This window comes from Takifugu rubripes, chromosome 4 (assembly GCF_901000725.2).
Source record: "Takifugu rubripes chromosome 4, fTakRub1.2, whole genome shotgun sequence".
Lineage (NCBI taxonomy): Eukaryota > Metazoa > Chordata > Actinopteri > Tetraodontiformes > Tetraodontidae > Takifugu > Takifugu rubripes.
Genome location: NC_042288.1, coordinates 8,945,989 through 8,957,335, shown reverse-complemented (window position 1 = coordinate 8,957,335; position 11,347 = coordinate 8,945,989). Strand labels below are relative to the sequence as shown.

The following is an 11,347-nucleotide window of genomic DNA, read 5'->3' as shown; positions in this document are numbered from 1 at the left end:
GTGGGGTTACGTTTGTGATTTTTAATATATATATCCTATGTTTTACTTTCACGTTTATCATTTAATAATAAAGGGTATTCACGACAGTTTGGCTTATTTTATTCTGCTGAAACATCTTTGTCCGGATTTTATTTGAGAAACTTGGAAAATATTAAGGTTTGTCATGTATTAAAAGGCGTGTATTTAATTAAAATCCCCCCAGCCGTTATCTCAATATTATAATCTTAATATTGACTCTTCAGAAAGTTAAAGTGTTTCACTATAACCATTTTTTCCTCCACTACACAGAGGTTTTATCAGCAGCAGAATTACATTTTAAAACATTTGCGTTCCCCAGAATGACCAGTAGGTGGTAGTAAAGCGTTTTCAACCGCACAGCAACAGATTTTTCTTTTGTAATTATATTACACTATTTATGCTCAGAGTCCAGTGGACTGGAAACTGGTTTGTGCTCCATTACCATGATTTCCCAACAGTAGCTTTTAGACTGTTGTTCAAGCTTCTCGTTCTGCATTTTTAGGAATATTTTTTCTTGGAGAACCTGAGGCCATGCCCCATTAGATGATCAGGATTCACCTGGTCAGCTACTTTCTCTCTAAACTCAGCAGGACTTTTCAGTATGAAGATCTTTGCTGGCTGAATTTATAGAAAAGACAACATTAGTGTTAAATATAATACACCCAGGCGGCAGCAAAAGCCACATCAGAAACAGTAAAGTCATGATTCAAAATAAGGTAGAAAATTATCTTCCTACGTCAAAAGAAAATCAGTAAAAATGGGTTTTAAAATGGGTTTTAAAAGCAGATTAGGTGGGGGGCAGAGGGAGGAGTCTGGCTAGTAAAAGGGCAACACGATAATCCACGTATGATGTGATAAAAGCATGTTTAGTACTTGGATTTAAAAGAAAATTGGCCAAGACTATCAGAAAGAAGCCACACACGTGAATCAGCTCTAAAATCCAGACCGACTGCAACAGGTGGCATCAGTTTTACATCAAAATATTTATTTACGTTTAATAACCTCATCACATTTGGTTTGAATTGCAGTAGACCGAAGAAAAGAGTTCAAATGACAATTGTTTATTATAGTAGAGTTTTAGCAGATTTTTTCTATTAAGTTTTAAAATATGTTTCAGTAGTTTTCAAGTGCCTTATATTTAGATTTAAAATAATTTAGCTTTTTTTAAAAAAAAAAAAAAAAAATTAAAAAGCCTGACAAAAATGTTAATTTCCTCAAATTATTGTGTTAAAACACATAATATTACTTTGGTAGTTAAAACCAGGTTCAACAACACAAGAGTAACAAAAGCTGGAGACCTCTGAAGGAAGGAACACATTTTTAACAGGAGAATTAACCTTTAAACATTTTAAACAACGTTAGATCAATCGACATTGTGAAATCATCCAAACGCCTTGGAGCTGATCAGAGGATTCAGTTCACCTGGTTGAATCAGTCAGATTAATTATTGATTAATAATTAATAACTCTCTTCCTCCCAGAGATTCAGGTGTGGTGGAGGGTTTAAATAGGGGTGAATGTGCCCGCTCGGTTTGCCAGTGACCCTAACCAGCACAACACCATGCAGAAATGTTCTTCCTCTTTCAAAGGTTCAGCAGTATCATTCCACCTGCCAAACTTGTATCTATTTGGGGACTGAAAGTATCTTTTTGGCTTTACGTGGTGCCCATTGTCCGTTTGACACATCCTAAGTAACAATGAGAGTTCGATTTAAAAAGTAACGTGAAAACAAACCTTCTTTCTGGTATTCTAAGTCAACGTCTAAGGTTGTTTCCATTTTGAATCATTTATGTTTATAAATGTGAATAAAGAACATTTTCTTTATGCAATTTCTCAAACCAAGACTTGGTTTTCTAAATCATACGGATGCAAATGTAATAGCATGAAGAGAAATTAAACTTATTTTTTAATAGTTAACTGATTCATTTCCCATAGTGACCACCAGATGGCAGTAATGTATCTCTGTTGCTGTCGCTCATTGTAAAAAACAATGCATTATTTTATCAACGTTTACTCCACTACTTTTGAATTTATATGGTCTCTCACTCGATTTAACACCAGAGGTAAACACTTTTTCCTTGGAGAATACAGATTCGGCTTGTTTTTTGTTTCTTTTACTTACACTCGACACATTTCTAAGTGAAGCTATTTTATTAATGGTCAAACCTTGCTTGATTCCTCCTTAAATTTCACACCGACGACCTCACATTTATGGATTATTCATAGAATTAAACGCTTTCTAGTAAAATCTAACACACCGATTTTGTTGGTGCTGTGACATCATCAGTAGTGGACGGAGAGGAGATCCTTTTCATAGAGTATCTGAGTGGGTCAAAGTTGTAATGTTTACGAGCAAACAAAGCAGGTTTGATGGGAATAAATCAGTAAATATGATTAGAGCGCACCTTAATGTTTTCAATTAACAGGTTAGAAATTTGCAGACACTCATCGATCAAACAAGAAAATAGCTGCATTTATTTATCTATCCATCAAACAGAAGACATAAACAACCGCTTTGGCCGCGTTGACCTTGACCTTCTTACCTTGCTGCATTCAGAATCAGAGCAACGTCGATAAAGAGATCCACCGTGTTCTTCCACACAGTCTTTTATTTTTAAATAATAAAAATGAACTCTTGAATATAAAACATACACATCAGTAGAGCCACATCTGTTATACAAACAAGAACTGTTGCAGTGAATACTTAGTCTTTCGTCTAAAATCGTGGTTTGGGAGCGTGGGAGCTGTGGGCTGTAAACAATCAGTATTCCTGGAGTAATACTGACAAAGGAAAGGACAGTCGGCCACACCGTCGAGGGTTTCAACAGAAGCGTCTGCAAAATATGTCTGCCATGTTAGAATTCCTCAATGATATATAGAAATCCAGTCCAAACCTGTTAGTTAGCTTGTTTTTCTGCAAGTGGGTCAAAAGAAAAGAGCCTTCCAATGCCCCCCCATCGTGGCTCCGCGCCGCTCAGCGGCTCGGAACGCGTCCGCAAATGACAAATCCTCACCGAGACCAAGAGTATTTGTGTGTCAGCGATGTTTGAGACTCAGGTTTGTCATTCATCCTGGTCAATAAGTACATGGCATGTGTGCGTGTGTGTGTCTGTGTGTGTTGGTGACAGGTGTGTGGTCAGATACACTCTTTTTATTCTCAGATATGTTATAATTTTCTGTCAAACTCATGATATTTCATATACATTTAGCTGTTATACACACATTCTCTACCTCAGTCTCTTGTCCAGACTGTATGAAACTACAGTTTAGACGCCTGCACCCTCAGATACGCCGGGTGGAGTACACTCAGAACAGGACAGCACTGTTGGTCAAAGGGTTCAATTCAAAACCAAAACCTTTTTTCTTCTTCTTCCAGAGACCTAATGTGTATATTTAGATCCAAAGTGTTAGGCGTGGCCTGGGCAGAGTGAATTCCCCCGTTATTGGGCTGCTCCTGTCGGGGGCGGGGATGGCTTTTTATCTGTATTCATATTCAGTACGAGCAAACTGTACAAGAACATGCAACATACAAGCTGGCCTAAAGTAAGTGGAACTAACACGCACGGTCTAGTCTTTTTTTGGAGAGTCGTTTCATTAATTTGCCTCGGCTTCTATTTTACAAAAATGTCAAACGCAAAACAAAAAAGAAACGAAACGAACAAAAGAAACATGCATGCTGCTTAGGGTCAAGTGGGGCCATCCCGGAGTCATGCGGCTCTCTGCTACGGGGAGGGGGAGGGGGAGGGGGAGGGGTGCTGGAAGGGGGGGTGGGGGGGTGGCAAAGGCTGTTCAGGCAGGTGTGACCTAAAGTTTGTCATTGGCGTAGCATTTCTGGAAAACCACACACACAGAGGGAGTCTGCACCTGTTAACGGCGCCGTTCTAAACCAAGAAAAGAAAGATTTCGAATTCAAAGTCAATTTGATCTCTTTAAACTGTTTTCGTTTTGGGGTTGTTTTTATTTTATTTTTCAGTCCGAGGTCAAACCTGTCTGTCAAAATAAAGTAGTCAAACCTCTCTTGTGCTTTCGGGCAAAGATCCTTCCCTTTGCCTAAATTCAGACTGTGCCTCTTTCTTATTACCACGGCAACGCGTCCGGTCCATAGCCGGACGCAGGAAACTCTCAGTTTTGCTACTTGCGCAATCACACACGGCTAATTCCACCGGCTGTACGCTCTGGGGACGCTAGGGGGAGGAGTCCACTTTGATCGACTGCTCTGATTGGATCTGCATCAGTACAAATGAGTCAAAAATCAGGACATGAAGGATGCTGGGTGGAGACGTCCAGTGCTGTAGCTCACAGGAGAACACAAAGAACACAAAGCCTCAGAAACAAAACGCAGGCGGAAGAGGGAAGGCGAGAGACGTGATTGTCGGACTCCTGCTAAATTTTGATTGGCTAGTTCTATCTCTCCCTCTCTTGTTCTCTCCATCCCTGTTTTCTTTGACTGGTCAAGCTTCTTCTTGTTGGCCCCGTGGGTTTGTTCTCACCCCTCAGCTCTGGTCCAGAACTCGTGGTCCTTTCACTGTATCATTTAGGGACTATTTGGGGGGGGGGGCAGTCACTAGGACCGATTGGCCGACGTTGGTCCTGAGCTGTCCAAGGACGTCTGAGACGCCAGCCGTGTGAGCGGCGCTAAAGTAGGGTCCACCAATGAGGACGGTGGAAACAGTTTGTACCAGCCAATCACCGTGCTCGAGAGGTCCAGCTCCTCCAACAGAATCTGTGCTACACCCATAAAACATTTGTGGTCCAGTCGTCCATAGTCGCCCCACACTATCACCTAGAGGATGGAGGAGATCCGTTAATGATATCGTAGAACAACAATGATAACCGAAACGTCTTTTCTCATCAGTGGATGTTCACACATTTAACTTTTGAATAAATGCCTGCTTGCTGTTACGCAATAGTTTGTGGGAAAGCAATTATTGGAGTCAAAACCATGGCAGTTGTGACAGCAGCTATACTCTGGCGCACGCCAGAGGATACAAAGGAAATGGATTGAGGAGTGAAAGTGTCCTCTGGTTACCTGAAGCACCTTCCCCTGAGGACTCTCTTCAAAGAGCAGGTGCTGCTGGTAGAGAGGCTCCAGGGTCTTTCGTGCAATCTTGGTTTTCTTTTTGGCTTTACATGTACCGTTATCCAGCAGGTACACCTTGACATAGGGAGCTGGGGCAGGTAGAAAGGAAAAGAGGAAGGCTGATGGAGGGGGGGAGGCTGATGTGCTGAAAACTCAGCTGGAGTGTTTGTGTGGTACCTGGGAGGGATTTGGAGCCCGGTTTGGGGGTAAGGCCTCGTGCCCTGATCACCTCCACCTCCAGCTGGCCTTTCTTGTCCATCAAACCGATCTGAACATCACCTGCAGGAGACACTTGATGTAAAACCCAGACATTCAAAGACATCCTAAAATAATCCAGGCGTCTCCCTCCGGCACTCACCCATAGCAGGCGTTGCCAGCGTTTGCCGGCCGACCAGCTGACCCGGTCCTAAACCATCCAGGAAGTCGCTGAACTGACTGTCGGCCCCCAGACGCATACCTGAGAAAATCAAACTGACGCACAGATACAGCGAGTCAACTTGAGCACATGTAGACTTCTCCCTCAGCGGGATTTGCTACTCACTTCCCCTCAGAGCTGTAGCTGTTCATGCTGCCGTCGGTCGACTCCCTGCTGGCCTGCCTGTTCATGGCGGAGCCACCCCGCGGATACTCCACCGCCATGCCCGTCTCCACGCTCCTCTGGATGCTGCTCCCAGCCTTGCCCGACTTCTTACACGCAGATGCTTCTGTGGGAAACACAGGTGAGGGCTTGTGAACGTCACGGCCCTCCACACGTGAGCAGTTGTGAGGCATTTCATGCACACGGACTAATACCGGGACACGGATTCTCGGAGGTGTCCAGGCTGACAAGGCTGATAAGAAAGGCTGAGGTGTGTTTACAGGCCATCCCATGCAAATCTGTATTCCCTGGTGACCTCATCAACATCCCATTAGTAGTGTGGCAGGTATCGATGTATTGAAAACACCGTCTTGTTCTTTTTACTTTGTAGGTGATGAGGTCACGGCGGGAACTCAGAGGGTTGAAGTTCAGCTCTTGTAAGCCTGATCTTTACAGCCTGTATCTGAGGTGTTCAGGTGGAGAATCCTGTGATTTAGGACACAAATGGTTTTAGCAGGCTTCTCTCAGAACTGAACCAGCCTTCTTTTTAAAGCTAAGAGTGGCAGGCGAGGGTGGAGTAAGGGAGCGTGCTGGAGTTCAGGGAGGGCTGGGGGGGAATGGAGCTAATCCGCAGCTGTCGCTTTTCGCTCCACTCTACTGTCTGCAGAAAACAGGTTGCATTCTAAACAGTGGAATCTGACGACATTTAGATGTCGTTATGGTGCATTGCTGATGCATGAAGGACGCTGTCTTTCCATCTGCCTCTCTCTGTATTACTACTGCTTTACCTTTCTGTCTCTTCACCGGCTTACCCGCCGCCTCTGAAATAACACACATGACAACAACAAAGCCAATGAAGTAAATCAAAACAGCAATTAGTGAAGAACTAAACCTGGGTTGGCGTGGAAGAACACAGATCGATAGTTAGATTTTTCCAAATCTTTAAATGTCTGTTATGGACATTAACTCTGAGCTCGCTCTCCAGAGACCTACTATGAACTGGGATTTCCTCCTCAGTACTGTGAAGCTCAGGTACCACAGCGTATCCCTCACTGGTCAAAAATTGCTGCAAACTCCAGCTTTATTAACCAGATTTTTGTTTATTTACTGCGAAGACGAAGAGAACTTTTGGGCTTCCCCTGCCAACATTCCCACATCCGTTGCCATCCTGACCTGTCTGGCTGAGTTGCGACGTGCTCCGGCTGCGCCTCGATGGGAGGATGGCAACGACGCGCTGGCTGAGGCTCGAGCGCCGCTTCTTGATGCCGCGGCCCAGACTCCCGAGAGCCGTGTCCGACTGGCTGCCGTCGGCGTGTTCCATGCCGTAGATCTCACCGCTCACGCTGGTGCTCTTCATCATGTGGCGGCCTGTTGCACGCATGGCCCTGCTAAACACGCCCCCCCCATAAGTTTACATTGGATGATCTTTACCACCTCGTGGATGGCGTGACAGTGTAGGCGCTACCTGAAGCGTCCTCGGGGTCTCTCCGATTGAATGGACATGTAGCTGGTGCTACTGATGCGAGAGGCACTGCTGGTTCGAGAGATGGCTGACACATCGCTGACATCACTGTCTGAGGATTTATGGGAAACATTCTCACTGCTCCTCCTCTGGTCTTTGTAGAGCTACAGGAAACACACATCACATTCACGCAACATCCAGAATAAGCTCTCATTAAATGAGGGGTGGGAATAAGGGAGTTGCGGCTCACCTCCTGTTTGTTCTTGAGGGATCGGTCCAGGTCCTGTTGGCTTGAGGCGCTGACAGCTGGCCCCCGATTGGAATGAACCTTCCTCTGGAGCTGGCGAACACACTCCTCTGCTACCAAGGCTGCACACACAGGAAACTCATTCACACAGATCTGGAAACTCGGAACAGATTAATGGGTGAAGACGTTGAGCTACTGACACTGATTTGGCCCCTGTCACATATTTTCATCACCGTCTTGTTTCTTATACATTTCATCCTCAACGTACAGCTGATAAGATCATTAAAATGGCGGCTGACAATTAGTGACGTGCAGTCAAACACACACCAAATCATTAATATGTACCTTGTTCTACAGTGCTGCTCTTTGGGGGGAGCTGGGGGAGTTGCCTCACTCTGCGTGCTGCAGAAGCTGCCACTGAGGAGGAAAAAGATGAACCACCTTGCAGGTGGCCCCTAACATAAAGTAACATGAAAGAAGAACGAAAATAGCCAAAAGGAGGAAGACGAACAAAGTCAAGACGGAAAATAAAATTGGGATAAAGAGACAAAGTAAAAAATGTTGTCATTCAAGATGTCGTAACAGTCACATTTGCATTCACATCCTTTTAACATTGACATTGTGTCGCAACATCTTAAGCCAACAAACAAATAAACCTTGCATGAACGGAATCAATGAAATAAAAGAAGGAAGCGGGTCGGAAACAGAATTTCAGTGTCCAATCGGTGAAAACGGCACATCAGGGGCAGTGAGGGACTCTGTTGCAGTAAATAAGGGTTAAAACATGAAGAAAAGGTGAGTCTGCATCCGTTCAAACATCATAAACCATCCAAATACACACAGGTCATCACTTCTCATACAATAATACCATTTCCCCATACGAAAACCTCATCTACTCACTGGGCTTAGGGGTCATTTAAAGTTTCAGTTCTAAAATTTCCAAACAACAAAACCAGATTCCTGGGGTCCTCTCCCAGTAGAGGCTGCAATGGTGCCTCCTTTCCTCCGAAGCTCCTAAAGGATGAGGCTGGCTGGATGATCCGCACACACACACGGATGTAGACGTGAGCGTCGTACAGACTTACAGCAACAGTGTGCAAACAGCAGCATGCAGGGAGGAAGAGAAATGGAGGAGGAAAAGAGCAATAGATAAAACCAAAGTCAGTGAAGCCAAACATCAGTCTGGATGTAGCCTTAGTTTCCACGCTGGACTTCGAAAGATGCGGCATGAAAGCAGACATAAGCCACATTCATGTTCTAAAACAAATTGATTAAATAAAATACCAGAACACATTAAGTCCTGGTGATCTAAAGTTTACCATCTATGAGGCCTAAAACGGAAAAACCTAGTTTGGGTGGTTTGAGGCCATAAAAAAGGATCCCGCACCAGATTTACGACTCGTCCAGTATGCAGGTGTGCTGGGCTCTTGCTTTATTGCCATTTTTATGACGCAAGATTGGTCAGAGAGACAACATCATCACTTCTCAGGGACTCTTTTCACTTCTGATCGCATCCCAAGTAGTCGGCATTGGGACAAGATGAGAATACACTAAACGTGTTCTCGTCTGGAGAGTCCTAAGTGTTGGTCTGGACCAGTATATATTAGCGTCTGCTTTTATGGTCCCGACTGTTACGTAAGTTATCAACACCCCAGGACAATGACATTGAATTCTTTTTCGTGAAATGTGCATTATACAGAATATCCATTGGCATTGCTACATTTCAGTAAATAGTTTATGTTATTGGATGATGTTTAGCTGTTGGTAACGTGTTATTACTAAACATAAGAGGTGACGATTGTCAGATTTCTCATCAAAAAGTGCAGCAGATATTCCACTCCTGACCGTGCAAAGAATAAATGTCCTCCCTTGGGGAAGGTCACGGCTACACGGCTTCGTCCAAACTGGTGAGTGGGTTTGGCCAACGCGCGTGTACTGTTTGACATGTGCTGAGCGTCCAGTACATGCCTTACCTGCTACCCTCAGAGAGTTTCCCTGTCGGAGCCCGATACTCAGGTATTTCCAGAGTCCGAGGCTGCCTGGAGAGTGGCGGATGAGCAAAGGGAACAAAAACGAAAGAAAAAAGATGGATGGTTTGGGTGGGAAGATGGAAGAGAGCATGACAGATGATACATTATTTACAGTCTCTTCTGTCAGGGGGATGTCATTGGCCTTATAAGTTTATGATCTGGAAAACAGGAAAAAGGAGGCATGCTGTGATGGATGGTATGATGGTGAATAAGGCCGTTCAGATTTATCCTTTATCTGCAGCTAGCACTGCTACACACACGCACGTTTACATCTGACATGAATCACGGGTTCATCTCCGAGCCTGGTAAAATACAGTGTGAGAAGGGCAAGCACACAGAAGCTGCAAGTGCTATTCCCAGCACACAAAAAACCCATCAGACTGCAAGAGGAAGCGGCCTCAACATGGCGAGATTTGATATCACAACCACCAGAGAATGAACATCACAACTGCCACTGTACACTTGCAAAGGCAGAAAATTAGCTGGATTAAAGCAACAAACTGCAACGCTGTGAAGAGCCGAAGCCACTGACAAGCTGGAAAACACTCAAGCAAACTACTTACACAATTTAAAGGAACTGGGAACAACTTTTGGAGACATTTGGTGTATCAGAATCTCATTTCTGTGCATTACCTACAAAATCTAGTGTGAGTTTAACCCGCAGCAGAAGCTATTATGTCTCACCTTAAAGCTTGTAAAGAGAATCAGTCCTAGAGTGAGTGCAAAATGTGAGTTTTCCATTTATTGTAATTATTTAAATGGTAAAATATTATGTTTGACACACAGCATCACAGTTTGTATTGATCAGGTTTGCTGATAGCAGCGTTGAACAAAATGTGTTAAAGAATAAACAAATGTTCACGTCGGGCTTAACTTAGCAAAGACACTTGCATTTAAAGTAAGACAGGGCCACTCTTACTGCTGTTTACATCCAAGACTGTTTCCAATAATGCACAAATATGAGCATGTTTCCACCTCATTATTGATCAGTAATTAATTGGCGAGATTTTAAAACTCCACTGATCAGGTACAGCTACAAACAAAAAGAGTTTGACATTTGCCTTAACCCATTTACCCAGTTTGACACCAGTTCATCATTACTACTCCAGTGAGATACACCACTTTCCTTTAATGTCAACCCCTCAAAACCTTTGGAGCTTTCTTTTAAATGGATCATGACGGTATGAGGTTTGAAGGCATAAGTCAAGCTCTCTGAGGGCAGAGCTGGGGGGGCTCCACAGATGGGTACCTGTCATCTTCAGGGGAAGCATGCTGGATAAGAATCCTGGGACTTGCTGCGCGTCTCCGGGGCAGGGAATAGGATAAAGATTTTCTACGTGTATACACAGACACACACATGATTTGTGGGTGACAAATCATCAAACCTTCACAATAATCCAAAATTGTTAGCGATCCACTTCATCATGGTGTTAACGTGGTTGTGCATGAATAAGAAATGATGCTTGTTCACCCTCAAATATTCCAACACGTTAACCCGATTAAGGCTAACCCATTATGAGCCAAGAAAGTGACTTGTGTCCCACAGAGGGTGGTATGTTTCCCATCCACTGACAAGCAAGAGTGTTTACCGGTGGTAAAATGTGAAAACTGGTGAGAGTGATTCACGTTGGAAGATGGCGAAAAAAGTGCAACAATTTTGTGATGCAATCACACTGTATCTGATGGAACAATCAATCAGTCCAGATACAAACAAGACACTTCAATGAAATACTGAGAAAATATACAGTAAGAGAATTAAGAAACTCTTAACAAGTGGTGTTTTCAATAGAGGATACGTTTAGATCATTGCACCTTTTTATGCACAAAACTGAGAATGGTGAAATTAAAATGGCAGCTGCTGAAGCACCCGCTGAATTTGAGTGATGCAGTTTATCGATAATGAAGAGGCCAAAGCATCAAATGGTGTTGGGTCA

General features: G+C 43.8%; 1 protein-coding gene across 17 annotated transcripts in view; it reads right to left on the bottom strand.

Annotated features, from left to right (window-relative positions):
* Positions 1 to 2,498: 2,498 nt before the first annotated feature.
* Positions 2,499 to 11,347, bottom strand: part of rims1a (regulating synaptic membrane exocytosis 1a) — a 42,236-nt gene continuing 33,387 nt past the window's right edge. For 3 of the 17 annotated variants that reach the window (XM_029834685.1, XM_029834687.1, XM_029834686.1), the window contains 10 exons: positions 7,729 to 7,838; positions 7,387 to 7,505; positions 7,140 to 7,300; positions 6,848 to 7,062; positions 6,463 to 6,495; positions 5,639 to 5,801; positions 5,456 to 5,568; positions 5,275 to 5,376; positions 5,047 to 5,186; positions 2,503 to 4,800 (listed from right to left, as the gene is read on the bottom strand). In XM_029834685.1, coding sequence (XP_029690545.1) covers positions 4,582 to 4,800; positions 5,047 to 5,186; positions 5,275 to 5,376; positions 5,456 to 5,568; positions 5,639 to 5,801; positions 6,463 to 6,495; positions 6,848 to 7,062; positions 7,140 to 7,300; positions 7,387 to 7,505; positions 7,729 to 7,838 — 1,375 coding nt within the window. In that variant the 3' untranslated portion in view covers positions 2,503 to 4,581. Of the gene's footprint in view, positions 4,801 to 5,046; positions 5,187 to 5,274; positions 5,377 to 5,455; positions 5,569 to 5,638; positions 5,802 to 6,462; positions 6,496 to 6,847; positions 7,063 to 7,139; positions 7,301 to 7,386; positions 7,506 to 7,728; positions 7,839 to 9,356; positions 9,423 to 10,662; positions 10,747 to 11,347 lie in introns of all 17 variants that reach the window. The other 14 variants (XM_029834674.1, XM_029834684.1, XM_029834671.1 and 11 more) reach the window with 10 other exon arrangements.